This window comes from Nelumbo lutea, chromosome 1, assembly GCF_056320005.1.
Source record: "Nelumbo lutea isolate HS-2025 chromosome 1, American lotus-T2T, whole genome shotgun sequence".
Lineage (NCBI taxonomy): Eukaryota > Viridiplantae > Streptophyta > Magnoliopsida > Proteales > Nelumbonaceae > Nelumbo > Nelumbo lutea.
The window spans coordinates 155,615,705-155,640,476 of NC_142684.1; the positions used below are offsets into that span (position 1 = coordinate 155,615,705).

General features: G+C 37.5%; 1 protein-coding gene across 2 annotated transcripts in view; it reads left to right on the forward strand.

The window, feature by feature from the left end:
* The window catches only part of LOC148878566 (HIT-type Zinc finger family protein), a 29,732-nt gene extending 14,264 nt beyond the window's left edge, over window positions 1-15,468 (forward strand). Inside the window, exons 3-7 of one of the 2 annotated variants that reach the window (XM_088956644.1) lie at window positions 2,033-2,083; window positions 10,609-10,689; window positions 10,956-11,044; window positions 14,937-14,987; window positions 15,092-15,468. In XM_088956644.1, coding sequence (XP_088812770.1) covers window positions 2,033-2,083; window positions 10,609-10,689; window positions 10,956-11,044; window positions 14,937-14,987; window positions 15,092-15,130 — 311 coding nt within the window. In that variant the 3' untranslated portion in view covers window positions 15,131-15,468. The remainder of the gene's footprint in view (window positions 1-2,032; window positions 2,084-10,608; window positions 10,690-10,955; window positions 11,045-14,936; window positions 14,988-15,091) is intronic. The other variant, XM_088956635.1, reaches the window with a different exon arrangement.
* Window positions 15,469-24,772: the final 9,304 nt, after the last annotated feature.

The window sequence follows — 24,772 nt, forward strand, 5'->3', positions numbered from 1 at the left end:
TGTTCCAGTGGTTAGTGGGAAAGCTCCTATATCTATGCCTTACCCGACCAGACATCTGTTATGCCGTTAGTGTTATCAGTCAGTACATGCATTCTCCTAGAACCACGCACCTTCTAGCAGCAGAAAGAATACTAGCATACTTGAAGAGATGCCCAGGTAGAGGTATACTGTTCAAGAACAATGACCACATGAAGGTGGAAGTCTATACGGATGCCGATTGGGCTGGGAGTGTTGATGACAGAAGGTCTACCTCTGGATATTGTGCTCTTGTGGGAGGTAACCTGGTTTCTTGGCGGAGTAAGAAACAAAGTGTTGTCTCTTGATCCAGTGCTGAAGCTGAGTACAGGTCAATGGCTAATGGAGTGGCTGAAATTCTTTGGCTGAGATCACTACTTGAAGAGTTGGGTGTTGAGTATGAGAAGCCCCTGATGCTGTATTGTGATAATCAAGCGGCTATTAATATAGCACATAACCCAGTGCAGCATGACAGGACTAAACATATTGAAGTTGATCGACACTTTGTACGAGAGAGGGTCTCATCACAAGAAGTATGTCTCCCATACATCACCTCCAATATGCAACTGGCAGATATCCTCACTAAAACTGTATCACGGAAGAAGCTAGAGGCAGATCTATCCAAGTTGGGAATGATAAACATTTATTCCCAACTTGAGGGGGAGTGTAGAGAACACTGATGTGGGCCCCACAGCTATGATCGCACTATGTTCGTAGGGTAGAAGATGTTCTAGTCTGCCTAGGGTTAGCTATTGGTCATTTAGTTGTTTCAGTTATTTATTTCAGTCTTTGTTTTACTCTATTTGTTATGTAAAGACTAAGGGCAGATCTGCCCTTTCCATGTAATGAGCGTAACCTATAAATATTAATTAAAGTGGCGGCGACAGAACATTAAGCTTCTGCTCCTCCTTTCAACCCTTGTGTTCTACTGCTTCTCCTCCCTCTTTCTCTTCTCTCCTCTTTCTTTCTTCTTATCTTCGATCCTGAGATTCATTAGGGTTCAAGACTGATAACAGTCCTGAACTTCTTGTGTATATAATGTATATGAAAATATATACCATATGAATGCATTGCAAGCCTGGCTAGAAATGATTTCCCCAGTGATTTAAAAGGCGTGCCTAGGTGCATAGGCGAGGTGCATTTTAGGGTATGTGCCTCGCCTAGGTCCTAGGTGCAGCCCTTTCAAAAGGTGTGTGCTTGATGCATCTTGTGCCACAGCCCAGGCGTGCGCCTTTTAACAATTTCACGCTTTTTTTCCCTTTTTGAACCTAGTGGCTGGGCTGGGGGACCATAGATCTAACATGGACTTGTTTGGGCTTGCATTGGGGGGCGTGGCACAAAGGCGGCTGGTAGAATCGGGAATGTAATATGTTTTATATCACATTAGCTACTTGAAGTAATGCAATTGAGGAAAAAAAGAGATTGTGCGTTTTACATGCTTGAAAATGTTTTGTATGTTTGATTTTATTTTTAAATTTTCATTTGAATACGCTTTACATGTTATGTTTATGTATTTTAATTTTAGATAATAGGTTTTTTAAAACATTTATTTTGAAATTTAAGCTTATATTTTTCTTAATATTATGTTTATTATTTTTATTAGTTTTTGTATTTTTTTTTATTTTGTTGACATTTTTTTGGCGCCTTGCCTTGTGCCTTACGTCTCGGGCGCAAATTGGCCCTTGTGCCTTTTTTGCACCTTGCGCTTTTAAAACACTGGATTACCCCTACTTGATAACTATGCTTGCATAAAGCACTATGAGAAATTTGTGGTGGCCTACACTGTTGTGGGGTTGTTTTCATTCAATTGGAAGCTATGCTAATGTCATCTTTAACTAATTAACCAGTTTAGCAAATTCAAAAGAAGCCTATAGTTAGTTACCCATCTATGTGTATCATGTATTACTGTTTTCCTCATTAAGCAAATCCTTGCAATGGTTTGCATCTTTGTACTGATAACTATGGTGCTTTTTTTTTTCGATGAATGTACTGACATGGTGCTTATTTGAATATACAGAAATTCCATGCTCAAAGGCAGTAACATCTGAGGCATCTGAAGCAAAACCAGGTAACACTATAACTCAAGTTGCTCACATCCACTTATATTGCTACATTTGTGCTATGACATGAAGGTGTTTCTCAATTTATTGTAGACAGAGACTTGTCAAAAGAAAAAGAATATTGTAGATAGAGTTGCAGTTACTGTGTCATCCCTTCCATCCCCCTCTCTCTCTTTATAGTACATCATGGTATTTATTACAGTCTATATCTTAGACTGGTACTAGGTCATCTAACCAAATAGCTTTTTATTTACAACCCACCCCCCCAAAAAAATTGTTGTCTTTTTCTGTTCACTCCTTTCTTTACCACTTTGCAACTCCCCCCTTCTCTTCTCACCCAAGAGAACTTATAATATTTATTGTTTGTGCATTTGATTAGTTCCACCCTCCTATATTGAAGATGATTTATAATTGGGACAATGAATTCACCACTCGTATTTAAAGTTGATACTTGTAAGCTTGATGAGGCAAAAAAAAAAAAGGAAAAAATTAAAAAAATGTGAATGTATTCAGTTTTACATGTTTTCATGTAGTAGGATCCCAAATTGTTGTTTTTGGGTAGCTTTGTTGTCAGTTTGGGACCAGGGGTATTTTCGTCATTTTATAAGTCAGATTCTGGTCAGGGGCAATTGGGTGCATACCTGTTGGGTTTTGATCTCTTGGGTCTTTTCGTAACAAAAGTTATATTTTGGGGGTTCATTTGAAGTTAGTTTTGTTCTCAAGGAGTTGCTTGTGAGAGGGAAACATTCTAGAGGCTTGTGTAAATATTTCAACTGGCTTGTCAGCAAGCTAGTGGGTCTTGTAAAAGAGAAGGGGGCTGTTTCTATAGAGGCCTTTTTTTTGGGGTTCTTTCTCTCTTGTTTGAGCTGTAGCTCAGTCCTAACTAGGGTTTTCAAGTATTAGGAACTTGAGTTTTGAGGAGTCAACCAATTTTGACCCCTTCCAACCCCTATATCGCTGCATGTCCACGCGGGAGGCCAACTTGCTGCCATTGTTACTGTATCAGAACTGTTCCAAGAGGAGTTTTACTTCAGGTTCAGGTCTGAAATCCCTAAAATTCCAGCTTGTTTTGTGTTTTCAGCTTTGCTATTTCTTGTTCTTATTGCTGTATCATTCAAGTGTTGCCATGTAATTTGTTTTTCTGTCCACATCAAGTGGTATTAGAGCAAGTTCTTTCCTTGGGTTTGCTTCAAAGTTCATCTCCTTGTTGTGTTTTTTTATATTATCATGACTGCAAGGGGTGGATGTGGTAGGGGTGGTAGAAGACCACAACATGTCACCGTAGAGGTTTTCCAAGAGACTATAAGAGGGCTGTAAGGACAGATTGAACGTCTTGCTCAAAATGCTGCTAGGGATGGTGACGTAGCAAGTGATGTGGGGCTAGGAAGCAGAAGACAGGCTCCTAGAGTTGATAAACAACCCATTGGCATTATTATTGAAGAATCAATTGAGGACATTGGGCAACTTGAAGGTTATCAACACGAAAGGGATAACAACCAACAGTGGGAAGACCAAATAGTGCAAGCTTTACAATCCTACAATCCTATCAAGGTCATGGTGTTCAACTTCATATTAATGAGTTTGATGGTGCGTTGGAATATGAAGAATTTCTAGATTGGTTGGACAGCATTGAAAATTATTTTGATTGGAAAGAAATGAATGAAGAAAGAAAAGTGAAGCTTGTAACAACAAAGATGCGTGGGAAAGCCTTGGATTGGTGGGAAAATTACAAGGGGCAGAGAAAGGAAGGGGAAAAGAAAGGTTAATTCCTAGGGAAGAATGAAAGAGAAGATGAAATCCCAATTCTTACCACCAGATTATGAGCAAATTCTTTACCAAAGGGTGCAGAATTTAAGGCAACGGGAAAAGAGTGTAAAGGAGTACACAAAAGAGTTTAATAGATTAACTCTTCAGAGTAATATGACAGAAACTGGACAACAAAAGGTTAGTAGATATATCAATGGTTTGAGGTTGCCAATACAGGATTAGGTTAGTCTACATTGCTCATATAAAGTAAATGATGCATATCGACTAGCTTTGAAGGTTGAAGCTCAGTTGAGTTGGAGCTCGGGGCGAAAACTAAGTCTGTCCAAGGTACATCTTCATCAGTAGGCCAAAGTGTTGGGGTTGGTAAGGGTCGTGTGATCAACCAAACACGGCCTATAGTCCAAGGGACTCCAAATGCAACCAAGAGCATTCAAGGGCAGCCTACTGTTAGATGTTTCAGGTGTATGGAGTTGGGACATTGTTCCAATGAATGCCCTAAGAGAAGGTTTGAAGGGCAAACACATCTAGTTGATGAAGTCACTGATGAACAACAAGATGATATAGGCCATGTTGAGGATGGACAAGTGGTTGAAACTACTGACGCTAATGCTTTAGAGGAAGAAAACTTGGATGGGGACATTGAGGTTGAAGCTCTGGTGATATGACACTCCATGGTTGCACCTAAAGAACCACTACCAGGGGATTGGTTGAGAAAGAATATCTTTAGAACACGTTGTATAACTGGTAGGAAGTTGTGTAACTTGATTATTGATGGTGGGAGTAGTGAGAATCTTGTTTTTCAAAAGTTAGTGGATAAATTACAACTCAAAACTGTTCAACACCCCTGACTATATCGTATTTTGTGGTTCAACAAAGGAAATGAGGTAAGAGTTTCTTCTAAATGCTTAGTTAATTTCTTTATTGGTAATACATTTGAAGAATCACTATGGTGTGATGTTGTCTCAATGGATGCATGCCATATTCTTATTGGACGTCCAATGGCAATATGACTATAAGACCATTCATCATGGGGACAAGAACACATACAACTTTGTGAAAGACAATAAGAAGAAGATAACTCTTAAACCAATGCAACTTGATTCATTTCCAAAGAAGGAAATTAAGCCAACCACTACTCTCTTCACCTCAAACAAATTGGCCCAAGAAGAAGGAAATTTGGATATTGTTTACGTGCTGGTTGCAAAAGAAGCTAGAAAAGAAACACCTATTCTAGAGATGGTGAAGAAGCTACTTCATGAGTATGCTGATGTGATGCTTGAGGAATTACCCAATGGCCTTCCTCCTCTAAGAGATATACAACATCATATAAATTTAGTGCCAGGAGCAGCATTGCCTAACTTACTCCACTATAGAATGAGTCCTAAGGAGCATGAGGAGATCTAGAGACAAGTACAGAGTTGTTGAAGAAGGGGATGATCTGTGAAAGCTTAAGCCCATGTGCTGTACCAGCTTTGCTCACACCAAAGAAAGATGGTAGTTGGTGTATGTGTGTTGACAGTTGTGCCATTAATAAGATTACAGTTAAATACAGGTTTCCCATACCCCGCTCTGATGACATGTTAGACACATTGGTTGCCTCACAAATCTTTTCAAAGATAGATGTGAAGAGTGAGTACCATCAAATCCATATCTGAGAGGGTGATGAGTGGAAGACTGCATTCAAGACTAAGGAAGGTCTTTATGAATGGCTGGTTATGCCATTTGGGTTGTTTAATGCTCCTAGTACCTTTATGAGGTTTATGAACCAAGTTCTATGACCGTTTATGGGGAAGTTTGTGGCAGTTTATTTTGATGACATACTCATCCACAACAAAGATCATGACAGCCACTTAGAACACTTGAGAGCAGTCCTACAAGTCTTGAGACAAAATCAACCATATATAAATTTGAAAAAGTGTAATTTTGTGACAGATCAGTTGGTGTTTTTGGGATATGTTGTTTTAACCAAGGGGATTGAAGTGGATCAAGAAAAGGTTTAAGTTATTCAAGAGTGGCCAACACTAAGAACCTTAACTTAAATTTGTAGTTTCCATGGGCTAGCAACATTATTGAATGCTTGAAAGGAGGTGAGTTTACTTGGACTCCCACAGCTGTGAAAAGCTTCCAAGAGCTAAAGATGAGCATACCTCTTTGATTACCATGGGGATCTAGAACCAGCAAAAAAAGTTGGGCAAGGACAAGCACAAAGGGCCAGTAGTTCTAATGAGTTTGAACAAGTAGAGGGTGTAGAAAATGTCCGAGTCACTAACACTTGAAATGGGACCTATTTTAGGTTCTTGGTGAAGTGGAAAGGGAAGCCATCAATTGAGAACTCTTGGATTAGTGAAGAGGAGTTTATGGGGCTAGATGGAGACATGTGCATGGTTGCTAAAATTTCTGCTCGCATTGGGTCGAACTCTTTTTAACCCGGTGGGAATGATGAGGCAAAAAAAGAACAAAAACAATGAAAAAATAATGTGAATGTATTCTGTTTTGCATGTTTTTTGTAATAGGATCCCAAATTGTTGTTTTCGGGTAGCTTTGTAGTTTGTTTGGGTCCGGGGGTATTTTCGTCATTTTATAAGTTAAATTCTGGTCAGGGGCAGTTGGGTGCATATCTGTTGGGTTTTGGTCTCTTCGGTCTTTGTAACAAATTTATCTTTTGGGGGTTCATTTGAAGTTAGTTTTGTTCTTAAGGAGTTACTTGTGAGTGGGAAACATTCTAGAGGCTCATGTGTAAAATATTTTAACTGGTTTGTCCAGCAAGCCAGTGGGTCTTATAAAAGAGGAGGCTGTTTTTATAGGGGTCTTTCTTTTGGGTTCTTTCTCTCTCGTTTGAGCTATAGCTCAGCCCTAGCTAGGGTTTTCAAGTATTGGGAGCTTGGGTTTTGAGGAGTCGACCCATTTTTGCACCTTCCAATCCCTATATTGCGGCGTGTCTGCGTGGGAGGCCAGCTTGCTACAATTGTTACTGTAGCGGAACTGTTCCAAGAGGAGTTTTGCTTCTGGTTCAGGTCTGAAATCAACTAAAAATCCAACTTGTTTTGTGTTTTCAGCTTGGTATTTCTTGTGCTTATTGCTGTATACTTGAAGTGCTGCATGCATAGTTTTCAAGGCGCCTAGGCGAGGCTAGGCGACCACAGGGTGCCCAGGTGCCTATGTGTTGGAATTTTAAAATGCTTGTTTTATTGAGTTTTTACTTTATATATGCTTTTCAGACATGTAATTCAGCCTTAAAATAACATTTGATTCAATTCAGCCATACAATCACTGAATCAGCCATAAAAAATTTGAATGAGAAGAAGAATCAGCCATAAACATTTGATTCAAGTTTCAGATTCAAGACATTTAATTCAACCATAAAAAAATCAGCCACATAATCAATATATATTAATGATATAAAAAAAATTGAATGAGAAGAAGAAGAATTAAAGAAGAGACTAGAGAAGAGATTAAAAACTGAGATGATTCAAGACTTCAAGTGTTAAACTGTGAATGACTGAAGGGAGGAGAAGAGTAGGGTGGAGCCCCTGTTTTTTTCAAAAAAAAAAGGGGACTCATGGGGCGGACTGACGATTGAGAGAGTGAGAGTGACTGACTGAGAACACCACTCATGGGGTGGGTGGTGTTTGCCTGCTTGGGCGAGGTGGCCTTCACCTTGACAACTATGGCTGCATGTAATTTGTTTTTCTGTCCACATCAAAGCTCTAGTCTACTCCTTTCCAAGGAGTGATTAAACTTAATCTTGATGGATGCTCATTGGAAAAACCAGGGTCTTCACAAGTTGGTGGAGCTTTTAGAAGCCGTGGTGGGGAGATAGTAGGGCTGTTCGTAAGAATGCCCAACCCGACCAAACCGACCAGCCCGAACCGACCCAACCCGAGTCGGCCGGGTTTTCATCCGTACCGGTCGGTTTCGGGTTGGGCACATACATAAACAGAAATCTCGGGTCGGTTTTGGTTTTCTTGCGTGAAAAACTGAAACCAACCCGACCCGAACCGAACTAGTATTCTACTAGTTTGGTAGTTCCTACTTCCTAGTTTGAGTAGTTTCCTAATTCCTACTAGTCTTCTACTTTTAGACTTCTACTAGAACTAGAACTCTAGAAGGCCCATTAGGCAACTACAATTAGAATTCAATTAGGTGTCATTTTTTTAGTTTTTTACCTAGATTAGAATTTAGAAGGTTTCTAAATTTTTATTTTATTGATTTACCTACCTAGATTTACCTAGTTTTTTACTCTAGAAAGCCCATTATTGACACTTGTTTTTACATGAAGAATTTATTGATTTTATTCTTTACCTGAATTAAATTTAGATTTATCTTGGACTCTTGAATATCAAATTATCAACCAATTCAGATTTTATTTGGCTTTGTACATGAGCAAAACCGAAACCGACCCAAACCGACCCAACCCGACTCAAACCGACCAGGTTGGTTTGGCCTGTCAGTGGGTCAGTTTCGGTTCCCACCTTTCGGTTGGGAAAATCCCAAGAAATCGACCCAACCCGACCCGTGAACACCCCTAGGAGATAGTACAGTTCTAGTCAGGTCCCATGGCACATGGTGACTCCATTTGTGCAGACATGTATTCCCTTCTTAAAGTGACTCATTTGGTATCTTATTCTGTATAGTTATTTTTCGGAGTGTGTACAATCCTCTCTTTTATAAATTTCTATTTTCTCAATGATACCACAAGTTACTTTGTTATCCATCCAGAAAACAATGAGAGTGAAAAATTTTGTATTTTAAAAATCTTGAATAATGTTATTCATCAAAAAAAAATCTTAAATAATGTTTTGTTATTACCCTTAAAAGAACAGGTCTGAAGCTGTTTTAGTCATTGGGTCATTGGGTTGTGTGAAAATTAAAAAGAAATTAGAAAAATACTAAATGGTTCCAGATTGTCTTTAGGCTATTTTGTATCAAAATAGGCTTAAAACAACAGATATTATAAGCTAACACCTACTAATACATGTATTTGGCTAACTTTGCATCTGCAAAACTATTTCAGCTGCTGGTTGTCAGTCCAGGTGATCTGATCATCCAGTCTGATATGTAGTCTGGCAACATTGTTTTCAACTTCGATGACATTTTTTTTATGGTTTTTAGCTCCATGTGGAAGTTAGCTCTGTTGGAGAAGTACTTTCTCTTACGGTGCTTCCTATGCTAAACCCAGGATGTAATGGGATTCATATCCTAAGAGATTTCCCTGCCAATGGGAATGACTTGTCAACAAACAACTTGGGCTAATAAGCATGGAATCAGCAGTCAGACTAGCAGATTTGACCAGTGTTTGGAAAAATTCTTCTTTCAGGATGTGTATTTAGGGGTTGTTCTGAATATAGTTGTCAAGGCGTTGCCTGGGCAAGTAGGTACCCAGCAAAGGGTGCCTTGCCTAAACACTTTGTTTATAGAAACTAGGCGCCTGCCTAGGTGACTAACACGACAAGGCGGGTGCCTTATTACAATACTTTTTTTTTGAGAGAAGGTAAAGTATAATTGTATGAAATAAAAAGGACCTGTGTACAATGAGAAGCTGTACATAAAACTAACCAGAAGGACCTCAAAAAAGGTCATCGTCAAAAAAGTACAATCAAAAGTATCACCTTTAAAATCAGTATGCATAGACAACCAACTCCTAATAGCCCCTGCAGCCGAATTGATGACCTTGGCTTCGGTAGAAGCTTTGTGCTAAAAAGTCCTGTCATTCCTTTCTAACCAAACAGCCCACAGTACTTCCGTAGGAATGGAGGACCAGCAAATTTTCCCTTTCTTAGTCAACCGAGGTATTTGCCATTCCTCCAACAAAGCTTTCACTGAGACTGGCATGCACCAACTTAGATTCATGGCCTTCAAAAAATGATTCCTCACTGCTGTGCTAAACTTGCAACGTAAGAACAGATGCCTAAAGGACTCCACATCCACATTGCCATAGGTGGCAAACTAAATCTGAACAATTAAAGCCTTTTTTCAGTAACATCTCTTTGGACAGCACCTCTCCAAAGCTGTCACCCAAACAAAAAGCTTTACTTTTGAGTGAGACAGTCCCCCAAATGGCCTGGCTAGGAAAAGGGGCTTCATTCTCTCCCACTAGAAAGTTGTAAAAGGATCTGACTGAGAAAACACGTGACTTATTCCACTGCTGTTATATTGCAATATCATTTATATTGCTGCATCTTACTAATAGTATGTTACTACATCCTATATATATATTTTGATGAATATTTCTACATCCTATATATATACATATTTTGTTTTAAGCTTTTATAAAACTAGAGAACTAGGGAAAACATAGTTTTTTTTTTTTTTTTTGTATGAAATTCTTATTGTCTAGGCGCCTTGACAACTATGGTTCTAAATCTACAAGAAGTAATTCTGGTGATTCTCACATATCCAAAATTGAACCTTATTCTCAGAACCAAAGTCCATTAATTGCAATATTGTGTGGTCACATGCTTTGATAAGGAGCCTTGATGTACCATGTATTGCTATATTACTATCAAAGAGAAACGTACTGCTGACCTGCCATATAAGGCTACCAGGAAAGTTTATTAAAACTAGAGTATATTTCCAATCCCACGGTATCATAAATTGGGAAGGCAAACAGCCATATAAGGCTACCAGAGAACAAGAAACACAAATAGTTAGTTAAGTCTACTAGTTTGCTTATCATGTGAAAATTCATTTTACTTGAATCATGCTTTTCTTTATTGCAACTGTTTTGATCTATTCTGCTACATGTCTTTCATTTATGTGATGACAGGTCCAATATTATATCCGAAAAGATCATATCAAGTGGATGACCCGAGTCAGGTGCTTCAGAAGGTTCAACTAGAGGCCATAGGTGCAGTCCTTTAACTAGCCTTAGGGCCATTGCTTGTTATTTAACTTACATTTGATTTTCATTCATATAGTACTTAGCTTCTCTGACATCCATTGCTGATTTAAAGAAAAAGGTAAGCATTCCAATTTAGTTCATGTCTATGATACATGAATACACAAGCTGAATGTTTTTGTTCAGTTACTCTCCTACTTTCTTCCTGAATAACTACTCTTGATCTAATAAAGTTTTGTTGAAGTTTTTAACTTGTCTTTTTTGTCTCTTTACAGTGGATTCCACTGAAATTCGCGATGCCTTGAAGAATGAAGAACTTCAGAAACTCATATACCAGATTGATTGTTCTACAGATGCAGAAAATGTAATAATACAACTTCAATCAAATCTGTGGAGTCAATTTTCTTTACTTCATCTTGTCAATTCCAAATTTCCTTATAGAATAACCTTTTAAATAAAGGCCCAAATACAGTGCATTTTGAATATTTGTTGCACGTTAAATTGAAATTTCCATCAATCACGTTAAAGACGTCACGTGGTCTATTTACTTTTCATTGGGTTCATGTTTCACAAAGTGTACTTTCATGTTCCACAAGGTGTACATGTACTTACCATTAAAGACCTTAACAATGACAAACATTCAACTGTGACGTGTCACCTTATCATTGGTTCAAGTTTTTTGCTTCACGGTGCAGTTCATGCACCATAGATTTTGCCTTAAACAAATGTAGAACTATTGACAGTCTTGGTTTTTTTATTATTATATTTTTTTTTTCTGTTTTGTTTATTGAATACTAGCAAGCAAACCCATAAAATGCATGGGGTTGAATAGAAATTTGGTTAGGTTTGGGTTGGTAAATTTGGGTTTTGACAGCAGTTTAGATCCAACGCAAGGTCAATGTTTAGGATTAGTCCTTGCCTTGACCCAAACCACCTAATCCATACTCCTGTTTTATTAAGGAGGGCCAAGGTGGTCATAGAGATTTAAAGAGGAAATAAGAATTTTAATGGGGGGGAGGGGAGATGCTACAATATTGAATTATTGACTATTGGGGAGAGTTTTAAGAATTGTGGGGAAGGTAGAGTTTTAAGAATGATTTTATTAGAGAGAATAATGATGATTTTTATTAGAGAAAATTAGAACCTAAGAGAGTTTTTATTGTGATTTCTTATATTTTTAATAATTTAATTTAAAAATAGACAATCACGTGTGTGAGAAGTGAGAGTAGGAGGTTCATGTGAGCTCTGTGGTGAGAGGGCCCTTGGCTTCCTTACTTTCTTTCCTCTTTCAAATATAGATATAGATGACAACAGGGTTATTTATGTCACGCACTCTAAAGTCCTTGTGTAATGGGATCTCTCTCTCTCTCTCTCTCTCTCTCTCTCTCTATCTATCTATCTATATATATATATATGTGTGAAAGAAAGTTCATGTCCATATTAGTTTTCCTTTTCTCAATCTTTCTCTCTACTCTCTTCCTTGATCTAATCTTTCTACTTTCTCTGTTTTGATTATTAAAATATTTTAAAGTATAGATCATTCTTGAACTAGAAAACAAGATGGTATCAAAGCAACATGGAGAAGACAGTAATGATGATGTAGATGTTGATAATGATTAGATCTAAAATTGATTATGGTTTGATCTGAACTGTTAGGTTCTTTTAGTGTTTGACTGTTTGTTATTCCTTTTTGCATTATTCGTGGACAGTTTTCATTCAGTTCTTGTTTAGTTCTTTGGTATGTTTGAATCCCCCTTATTAGTCCTGTTAGTTTGATCTCCCTATTCTAAATCTCTACCCTCTTTTGGGATTCCTATTATCAGATCTGGCCTTTTACTATAAATGCTAAGTCACAAATTCTAATATAAATACTAATTATGGGAATTACCATAAATGGTAAGTTCATATATTATTATAAATAGTAATTCATTTTCTTAAAATAATAATCATGTGTTATCCTTAAATTGGCTGATTTTTTAGAAGAATGTTGGAGAGTTTATTGATGCCTAGGATGGTGTCCTAGAGATTTGGCCAAAAGTCCAAGAAAATTGGAGATCTGCTTCAATTTTGGTCGTGGTGACTAGAGATTATTTTCTGGGTTGTCATTTGGCATTGTTTGGTCACTTACATATTTTTACAGAGATAGGAAGTTGGAAAGAGGTTTTTTGTGAAGTTGAGAGCAAGTGCCCACCTCTCGTCCCTCTCTATTATAGCATCAACTCATATTAGGGTTTATCCATGCAATATTTTGGGAGTGATTTCCTAATCTGTTGAATAAAAATTGGTGGAAATATTATTCATTCTTTAATATCCTGGTTTTAGATTATTTTTGGAAAAATAATTTAAAATGGTCAATCTTAAGAGAAGAGTCTTGTAATTTTGCCTAAAAGTCAAGAACCAGATAATGTTTATTGGGTGGAATCTTCTGTGGTGCATAGATACTTCTAGTGTACTTGGATCATTCTGGAGTGAACAATTTGGATTCTTGAGGTTCCCAGGGCCTTAAGTGTAAGAGTGCCCCATATTTCTCCAATTCTATTAGTCCCTAAAGGGGTGATTTCTTGTACTTTGTGTATTGGGTTGTATTTATCTTCTAGAAAATGGCCCTTGGAGTTGAGTTTGATCTGTTTTTGGTTATATGATCATCAAATCTTGATATGGATTCCTTTGGAGTGGTTACAAGTCAGTCTTGTTCATATTCTACTGGAAGAGTTCAAAGGTCCAATATATGGTTGGAGGAACATCAGGTCTGACAATTATATGACAATGGGAGTGATTTCTTGTTTGTGAGCTTATTTATTTTGGTTGAAGATCCTTGGTGATGCATGTTGCTAACTTCTGTTTCCAGCACCAAGATTCATTGTGAAATTCTTGAAATGCTACAAGTCTTGATTATGGAGGATTTCTTTTATGTTTTGGACTAACTTGTTTTTTTTGTTATTAGATTATTAAAATGTTGCTTTCCAAGCAAGAATTTTGGCATTCCAGGGTCTGCTGACAACTCTTCAAAATCAGAGTATTGACATCAATTTGGAAGATGGGTGGATTTGGGAGTGGAGTAAGGATCTCAGTTAAATCACTGGCTCTTAAGCTAAGTAGTTCAGATGCTGTGAACTTCCCAAATAAGCAGATAACTCTGTCAGTCCTTCTAAAGTTAACTTCCTAATATGGACTATGGCCAGAATCTACTGATCATCTGTGCCTGCATTGTTCTGTTGCAGCCCAGGTGTGGAGACTGTGCATAGTTGTCAAGGTGTCCTTTGAGGCTCGCCTCGCCTAATCGCCAAGCAGTTTTGCACTGTCATAAAATACTTTTTTTTCTTTATTAAGGAAATATGGCTATGGTACCTAGGGAACTACACTAGGATCTATGTTTTCTATATAAAAAAATCCATTGCCTAGGCGACTAAGCGACAAGGCACCCCCCTGACGCCCAGCCTCGCCTTGGTGCCTTGAAAACTGAGTCTGTGGACTCATTTCATCAATGCTGCGGGGATCAAATGGGTCATGCCGAACTCTGTCAAAAAATTGTTAAGCTGTTGGAAAATCATTGGTTTGAAGGAAAGAGGAAAAGTAGTCTGGAAGACAATCCCTGCAGCTGTTCTTTGGTCCATTTGGACTGAGAGAAACAACAGAGTTTTCTGCAACAAAAAGAACCCAGAAGAGATTGTGCAGTGTGCTGTCAGCAAATTAGCTTCCTGGATTGCTTCACTCCTGCCTTCAATCATTTGAATGTATTTCAATGTCTGAGAACTCAGTCAATCTAGTGTCTGCAACAGCTTGTTGAGTACTGGCCAGTCCTTTTTTGGGCTGGCTCCTGTTGTACCTTCTTTCTATCAATGAATTTACCTTATCTTTTCAAAAAAAGAAAAAAAAAAAAACTTTCCAAGGAAGTTGGCTTGTGCTATCTTGGGGAGAAATGACAGTCTTGGTTTTGTCTTTTTTTATTTTACTGTTTCTGTTTTATAATTTGCAATGTGTCATCTCTCTCTCTCTCTCTCTATCTATCTCTCTCTCTCTCTCTATATATATATATGTGTGTGTGTGTGTGTGCGTGTGTAATACACATTTTCCCCTTCTCAAATTTTCTCTTTGCTCTGTCATCCTTCAATCTTTTTTTTTGCTCATCTTTCTAATTTCTATTTTGTTTTGATTCTTGAAATATTTTAAAGAAGCTTAAATCGTTCTTGAGCTAGAAAAATAAGAAAACAAATGAACATTCAAACTCTGTATAATCTATTCATATATTTCATCAGGAACTTGATAAAGCCATGGAAAGGGAGGACTTCCGCAAATTCACTGACAAGGTATAGGCTTCACTTGCTAATAATGCGATTTCTTGTGGGTAAATAATATCTATTTGATGAACTAGATGTGATTTCCCTTGAATTGCTGATTGATGAGGGTATAGACTTTGATACTTTGTTTTGCAGATTCTTTCCATTATTAGCCCACAAGAACAATCAATTTTTGCTGGAAGATGACATCACAGGTAATTTGGTGACTTGGTGTTGGATTTGAGAAGCATCTTGTAATGCTCTAGTTGCTTCTTCAACTTCAGCTTGCAAACGAGCCTTGATGTTGAAATCTCTGGTTGTTGCTGGCCATACATGTAAGAGAAACTAAACTAAAAAGGAAGTCTTCCATTTCTGCCACATGGGCGGTACAGGTTCCTCAATAGTTAAATTATATTGTACCGTAAATATGAAATATTTATGCCAAGAAAAGAATCTTGTTTATTAGTGTAGCTGCGTACTCATAATTTAATAGAATCCATGAATCTTCAAATGCTGGTGATACTTACCACCTATCTTTTGCACTTGAACTTGATCAAACTTAATGTGATTTTCATCTATGAGAAAAAAGGGAAAATTGGGGAGCTACAGAATTGCCAGTGGCTAATGCAAATGTACATCTTGTTTAAACGTTGAGAAATAACTTTATGTGATTATATTCTTTGCATTTCTTCTTTTGTTTCTTTTTCCATTCTTTAAGTGGCATATAAAACTATAATTTAACTTGACAGCCTTGTGACATAAGAATGGCTTCAGCACCAATACTATTCATCTCAACTAAGCCTTGTTCCAAGTCCCAACTGTATGGGGTCGTTCTATATGAATCTTGTTCCACTATTCCACTTTGTCCAGTGCCATACCCATTGTTTAATTATGGACTCTTCAATCATCATTAATAGTTAATAAGTCAATTTATATGTGTAGCAAAGTATGCCACTGTCTCTGTGTCTCATGGCTTCTCATTGTAGTTAAATCTTTTTTTTTTCATCTTTTATGAGTTTTTCTCTGCCCTACCTTCTCGTCTCCCCAAAACCACTTCTCCCCCAAACAACTCCTAAAATGTCTCCCTCTTTTCTCCCAAAAATCAATGTGTTTTACCCTCCCCCCCACCCTCCAAGGATACCTCTAATGTGTATTTCATGTATGTGAATTGATATTTTCCTAATCTGTGTATATATATGGTTTAATTTATATTTTTTATATTCAGTTTCCAATTATTTATAAATAAGTACAGATAAAAATTGAAAATTGAGGCAAAAGGGGCCTTTTTGGCAAAAATGGTGGGGCTTCGGGGTATATATATAAAGTAAAAGATCACCCAATCCACTAACGAAGGCTACCAAACACAAGGTTTGGCCTCCAGAAGCTTCAATACATTTTAGTGTGCAATATGTGACCCGGTGACCGGGTTGAGTGGGCCGGCTGGTCTCTGACTAATCAACTCTTTTTGATGATTTTGTGGGTTTTAGGAAAACCGGACCTAAAAAGAGGGGCAGGGTAACATTTTGTGATTGTGGCTAATCAACTGTTTTTTGATGATTGGTGCCAATCAAAAATATGTGATGAGCAATCACCAACCTGTTTCTAAGAAGCAGAAGCTTTAGCCCATTTCAGAAAATAGAAGGGGATGTTTAATTAATTTTCCTAAAATAATAAAAAAAAGGAATCCCATGAGGGATCGGGACCCCATTGGATAGGGTCGTTTTGGACCCTCCAACTCCAAAGTAAAAACATATTGCTAAGTGGGTGGGATATTTGCAGGACGTTCATACTTCATACTGCAAAGCAACAAAGCGGATCAGAGAGCAAGGTTCAAAGTATTGACACGTATCAGCCAGTCGAAATGTATCACTCCAGGTCTCATCCGATACGCCCTTATAGAGGATGTATTGAGGGTCTGACTGGTTCAAGAGGTTGAGGAACCCTAAATCGGTCCCCCTGAACTGGTTTTAGAAAAAAAGTAAAAAAAATAGTATTGATTCATCCGATGCACCCTTACCGGTGTATCGATATTTTGAACCTTGTCAGAGAGGTGTAAACCGTGAAATGGTTGGACCACACAGTTTGAACGGCTCTGAGCAAATGGCTGTTGGGGAAATAACATCAAAGCATGAGCAGTTCGACAGTCCATTCAAAATTACCAAATTAAGCCTTCTTTTTGTTAGTGTTGTAGTATATAGCTTTCATGCTGCTCCTGGCGCTTCAGATATGAGATCTTGGAAATCACCTGAAGTTTCGGCGTTTGATTGGAGCAGAGCAAACCTAGAAATCCAAATTCTTTGATATTTCTAGAAAATCAGAGGATAATAATTAATTAATTAATTAATTATTTTTTAATAACTAAAAGAACTATGTTAAATAGTAAACTGTACAAAGTTACATACGGAAGTCATGCAGGATGATAGTCAAATCAAAAGGAATCTAGATCAACACGTTTAGTGTACCGAGCTAAACAGACATTAATTTTATTTAATATTCTAATTTGTGCTTTCTTTTATAACGCCAAGGTTCAAGGGTCCCAAAATGATACATATTAGCCGATACGGGCCGATACATGTTGATACTTTGAACCTTGGATAGGGCATTTGTGCGTATGATGTTTTAATATTTTTGTTGCATATTGCTTCCTATTCTAACTCAAATAGTCAAACCCTCTAATTTTGTCGTATACTAGCAGGATCCGTGCGATCCATGGGATTTGTCAAGGAAAAGTAAAACAACGGAGACTAATAATTATGTTAATAATTTTAGTAATTTGTTACAAAAAATAATTTAGTAATTTAGATTAATTATAATAATAAAATTTAACAAGAATACTAAATTACTGTTAATTATTTAATAAATAATTATTTTTCATATTATATTTTAGTATTCTATGTTATTTATTTTACTTTATTAATGATTAAATGTTATAATTAAATTAATTTATAGACTAACATTTTTAGTATAATTAAATTAATCTAAGCCTAAACTCAAGGTTTAAGACTTTAGGTTGGGCTTTGGTTTATCCTCAACCTGACCCAACCCCCTAAATTGTACCCCTAAGAGCAATGTGAAATTCGTAATTAGGCTGAACCAAAACTAAGCACAACCTACGTATGCATTATTTTTGTGTTTTTAACTATTTTTAAATAAAAATTATTAATATTGAACCCAAAGGCACTATGGGGGATGAGTTAACCCTGTTGTGTAGCATAATGAACTAAAAACATAAATGATCTCATGCCAGATTTTGATAGTGTATTAACAATTTTATAGGATGTGTAGCCCAACCCTGCCCACACCCTAAACATAATAATATTTGTTTGGGCTTGGGATAAGGACAAGCTCACCCGTGTTAATTATAAAACTATGGCCACGGGGTGGATTCGAGGCAAGGATCATAGTATACTCCCTGTCCCCCATCTTCGCCCTCATCCTCAGTTGGGTATCACTATCAATCCTCGCCCTTGCCAAGGCAATCTCCATCCCTGACCCAATGCTGAGTACCCTAATAAGATGGGGAACATTGACATCCCTATTCATATTCAAATCTTATTATTTTGTTAATTGTCAAAAAAACTTTAATTTGAAACCTAATAAATAAAATTAATAAAATATTAAATTTTAGCAAGTTTTATCTAGCAACTATTAAAAATTAAGAAATTAATAAAAAATCCGTAAGTTATAAAATAAAAAATAAAATACATTTGAATTCTATTTAAAAGTAACTAATATTAATAGGATAATAATAATAATAATAATAATAATAATAATAATAATAATAATAATAATAATATTAATAATAATAATAATAATATTAATAATAAGTAAAAAATATTAAAAGTAATAAAATAAACCACTTGCATCCATATAAAACTAATAACGACCTAATTATAAATGTCATAAGACTCCTAGTCAGGGATGATCATTTATACCTTAGCCCAAACCTAGCTGGACCTATATGATTACTATTAACTTTTATTAATTATTAATTATTATTATTATTATTATTATTATTATTATTATTATTATTATTATTAATATTATTATTATTATTATTAATATTAACATTCTTCTTCTTCTTCTTCTTCTTCTTCTTCTTCTTCTTCTTCTTATTATTATTATTATTATTATTATTATTATTATTATTATTATTATTATTGTTATTATTATTATTATTATTATTATTATTATTATTATTATTATTATTATTATTATTATATTTCAAAAATAGGATTGGAATCGAAATAAAAAATCCTTGAGAATCGGAATCAAAATCACCTTCTTTTGTATCTTATGACACTGCCCAAGTTGTCCTTGATTTGATACTTTAGCTATGGTAATAGGCATCATACATACATACTAGCGAAGGGGGCCCTATGTTGCAGGGGCTCGCTCATAAATTATCAGGCTTGAGCTCGATTCAAATTTGATAAATTTTGGGAAAAGGTTTTCAGTTTTCTATATGTCATTGCCATTCGGCAGAAGGTGATATATATACAACTTCGATGGAGTCTTTCACTCCTAATTTCATGCCTAAAAACTTCCTAAAATCTGCTAACTAACCAAAAGATATGTACAGAATATATACGAAAAATCTGTGAAGTATATCGCCTAAAATATCTCCTAAGATTGGTGAAGATCTCCTAAAATCTCGCCCAATACTCTCCCTCAAGTTGGTGCATGAGGATTGCGAATGCCCAACTTGGGAATGAAAAAATCAAACTGCTTTTGCCCGAGAGCCTTCGTAAAGATGTCGGCAAGTTGTGCATCGGTACGCACATAGGAAGGCGCAATAGTGCTAGCTTGGAACTCATCACAGATGAAATGACAATCAACTTCAACATGTTTGGTGCACTCATGGAAGACAGGGTTCGCAATAATGTGCAGAGCAGCTTGATTATCACAAAACAAGCTTATAGGTCGAGGGTGAGATATACCCAAAGACGACAACAGACCTTTGAGCCAATTCAACTCACAACTGGTAGTAGCCATTGATCGGTATTCAGCCTCAGCAGAGGAATGGAGACAATATGCTGTTTCTTAGTCTTCCAGGAGATGGGGAAGCGCCCCAACATGACAAAATACCCAGTAAGAGAGCGATGAGTTAAATGACAACTCGCCCAGTCGGAATCACAGTAGGCATACAATTGCAAATCACTATCAGAGCGCAAAAATATCCCTTGACCAGGATGTCCTTTCAGATAACGAACCACGCGCAATGCCGCATCCCAATGATCCACATGAGGACACTACATGAATTGAGCCAGGACATGGACGCAATAACTGAGCTCCGGCCGTGTAATGGTTAAATAAATCAAGCGGCCCACAAGACGACGATATCGTTCAGGATCATCCAGGAGTGCGCCATCAACGAGGGCAAGATTATGATTCTGAGCAATAGGGAAGTGAGCAAGTTTGGACCCCAATAAGCCTGTTTCTGTAATAATATCAAGTGCATATTTCCTTTGACGAAGAAATATCCCAGTTGGACCGCGAGCCACTTCAATGCCCAAAAAATATTTAAGAACATCCAAGTCCTTCATGCGAAAACAATGGTGCATATACTGTTTAAATTTGAGTATGAACTCCGAGTTATTCCTAGCAACAATCAAGTCATCAACATAAACCAAGACATGCAAGATAAGCCCATTTTTGCGATATGTAAATAAGGAATAGTCAAAATAGGACTGAACAAACACAAAAGTTTTCAAGGTAGTAGCTAATTTAGAAAACCAATTCTGGGGAGCTGGTCATAAGCCATACAAAGTTTTTCGGAGTTTGCATACCTTTCCAGTCCCAGAGGCCGAAAAACTTGGAGGAAGTTTCATATAGACCTTCTCATGGAGATCACCGTGCAGAAAGGCATTGTGGACATCCATCTGATGCAAGTCCCAATTTTGAGCCGCAACAACTGTTAAGAAAGTTCGAACTGTGACCATTTTAGCCATAGGGGCAAAGGTCTCATTGTAATCAAGACATTCAACTTGAGTGTTGCCTAAGACCACCAATCGTGCTTTAAATCTTTCAATGGAGCTATCAGAGTTGTACTTGATTTTGTAGACCCATTTGCACCCGATTGCCTTCTTTCCAGGTGGGAGGTCTTCCAAGGTCCATGACCCATTATCTTCCAAAGCTTGTATTTCTTTGTGCATATCCTTGCACCACCGAGCATTAGTTATTGCCTCAGAGAATCAAGTAGGTTCACGGCCTGCAGTAACAACTGCCAAGAAATGTCCGTGTTTCACAGAAAAATTATCATACGTTACATAATGAGCTATGGGATAAGGAGCACCTGAGGACTGAGATGATATAGGGGAAACAACTATGGGGTCTAAACGACGAGCAGAGTGTGCGACAAAGTCCTTTAATAGTTGGGGGTCCACTTTTCTCGATGTCCATGACCTAACAACTTCGTGGTAGGCCGAGGAGTAGGTTGAGTTTCATTATTCCTGTAACCTGTATGGCTCCTTGTGTCATCAAAAGAACCTGCCTCAACATCATCACCTGTGTTCTGATACCATGGCAGGAGGAGAGGTCACAGAGTTCAGTGGTTGGACAATCAAAGGCAACGCAATGTCTTCCATTGCTATGGGAGAATTGGTCACTGAGGGTTGATGTTTCGAAGTCGGAGAAGAGGCAAAAGGAAACTCGGCCTCACTAATCACCACATCTCATGAGATGAAGTCTTCATCGGACTTAAGATCGTATAATCTCCATCCCTTTCTCCCAAATGGATACCCAACAAAGATACATTTCCTACTCCTAGTAACGAATTTGTCATGATCCCGAGTATGTGAAAAGCATAAACAATCAAAAACTCTAAGATATTTATAAGATGGACTTTGTCCAAACAGCACCTCGTAAGGTGTTTTACCACCGAGGAGGGTCAAAGGTGTCCGATTAATCAAGTACCCTACAGTTAAAACACACTCACCCCAAAAATTGATAGGAAGATGTGCTTGAAACCTGAGTGCTCTAACCACATTCAAGATATGACAATGTTTTCTCTCCACACGACCATTTTGTTGTGGTGTTCCAACACAAGAAGTTTGAAATAAAATTCCTTGCTCTTCAAAATATGATTTCAAGGGCTTAAACTATGTTCCATTATCACTTCTTATCACCTTAACCTTCTTATTAAATTGTCGTTCAACCATTGTAAAAAAATTTTTGAGTGTTCGACCAACTTCCCTCTTTTTTAGCCAGCAAATATATCCTAACCGCTTGAGAAAAATCAACAATTGTCAAAAAATATACAGCACCACAAGATGCAAGAACTCTATAAGCACCCCACAAGTGACAATGAATCAATGCAAAACAATCAGTCACTTTATTACCACTTTGAATAAAAACATCTCTAGTTTGTTTTGCCTTCAAACAACATCACATGCTTTATTCTTATTACTATCATTGATATTAAGAAGCAAGCTAACTGTTTGATAAGAAGGGTGTTCCAATCTCCGATGCCATAAATCACATGAGCCAACTTCATTTGTCTTGTAAGCACGAACTGGCACCACACCCTTGAAGACATAGACCCCATCAAGCTGTTCACTCGCACCAATCAGAGTCCTCAAGATGCGGTCCTATGTCACACATAACTTATTAGTAAATGTCACAGTATAAGTAATATCATGAAGTAATTGACTCACTAACAATAAATTACAATTGAGTTTTGGGACATATAATAAGCGAAGCAATTTAAAATTATTCCCAAGTACAACAGTGCCTTCTTTCACAGCTTCGGTGTGCACACACCATTGGGCAATCCAACAGGACAAGGTGCAACATCATAGGTGTCAATGAGCATATTTAAATTCCCCATCATGTGATGCGATGCCCCAGAGTCAATAATCCATTCATTGGAGCATGCCTTACTAGTGACTTTTTCATTAGTCTCGGTTTTGTGAGCATTAAGCATGCTTACAAGGGTCTGCCATTGCTTGTCATTAAGCCCGCTCAGTCCAGTCCGATCCCCATCAGTCACAGTAGCATTAGCAGCAATTTCACGCCCCATTGATACTTGAGCAGCGTGAGCCTTTGTTGTACCTTGGCCACGTCCACCAAAGGGTCCTCCCCCTCTTCCTCGTCCCGCTCCACGCCCGGCTGAAGTACCACGGGGTCTTCCCCCCACCATTTAGGATATCCAATCAATTGGAAGCAATTCTTTGCTTCATGGCCAGATTGACCACAATTGGAACACACGATTGATTTGTCCTTTGAAGTGGCTCTACTGTCTCGCGATATTTGCGAAGCTTGCACTGCAAATCCAACAACATCTGCCCGTTCCTCCTTACCCCGTGCCAACGATCGATGTCGATTTTCTTGTATAACCATTGAGTAAACTTTGTTCATATTTGGAATTTGCTCCATACTCAATATGTTGGAGTGCACAATTCCAAATACATCATCATCCAATCCCATAAAAATTTGATGGATTTTCTCTTCTTCTCTTTCTTTGACCAACTCAGTTGTCGCTCCACACTTGCACCCGCATGTACACATAGGTACCTTAGAGTAGCTTCCTAATTCGTCCCACATTACCTTCAACTTTTTGTAATATGCAACCACAGTTTGTCCCTGTTGCTTGCAGTTAGCAAGCTCGGATTTAATCTAATAAATCCGTAGTCCGTTGCCAATTGAGAATCGTTCCTTCAAATCATCCCAAAGTTCTTTTACCATCTCCATATACGTGATTGTTGAATGCAGTGATGGATCGACGGTATTGAAAACCCAAGCAACCAACATCGAGTTCACAATCCACCAAAGATCCATCTCAGGAGCATCATTCTACGGCTTTGTGACTTTGCCTTCGATGAAGCCAATCTTGTTCTTGGCACAAAGAGCAGTTCTCATCGCCTTTGCCCATTCGTTGTAGTTATCACCTTTCAAGACCATTGGACTAATAATAATTCCAGGGTTATCTGAGGGGTGAAAATAAAGAGGAGAAGACGGTCCAATAATCTTGCTCGAACTCTCCCCGTTCTTGCCGTCGTTGGCAGCTATGGTCATCGATCAGTGAGAGTCGTCAGAGGTTGGCTAGGGCTCCAAGTTTTGGCTCTGATACCATGATAAATTTTGGAAAAAAGGTTTTTAATTTTCTATATGTCATTGCCATTCGACAGAAGATGATACATATACAACTTCGATGGAGTCTTTCACTTCTAACTTCATGCCTAAAAACTTCCTAAAATCTACTAACTAACCAAAAGATATGTACATAAAATATACAGAAAATCTGTGAAGTATATTGCCTAAAATATCTCCTAAGATCGGTGAAGAATATCTCCTAAAATCTCGCCCAATAGAATTAGAAACTTGAGCTCGAGCTCGAGCTCGACTCGAGTCAAAAGCTCGAAAGTTTGAGCTCGGCTACCTTTGATTACAAGTCTCTCAAGCAGCCGAGGTGCTGAATTGAGCTCGGTTATATTTCAACTTAATATATTTATATAGATATAGATATAGTTATATATGTTTGTATTTATATTCATTTATTTATAAGCTACAAATATTTATATTGAAGGTCCTTGAATTGGCATATGGTAGGTTATAGATTATTAAATGTATGTTGTTGCAGCACGTACTATCAATATCATTTGAACTAAGTTGGCTTTTAATGTTACCTGCCGCCCATCCAAATTCCAGTTTAGACTTTAGAGGGTTACTTGTGTTGGACAATTTTGTATGCCCTTAGCTTCAATCTGATTTGATGTACTTTTGATATTTAGTGTAAATAAATAAAGTGCATGTCTGATTCGTGTTGTTTAGTATGATTCTGTGTAAGACCCTAAAACTGGACACTTATTGAGACT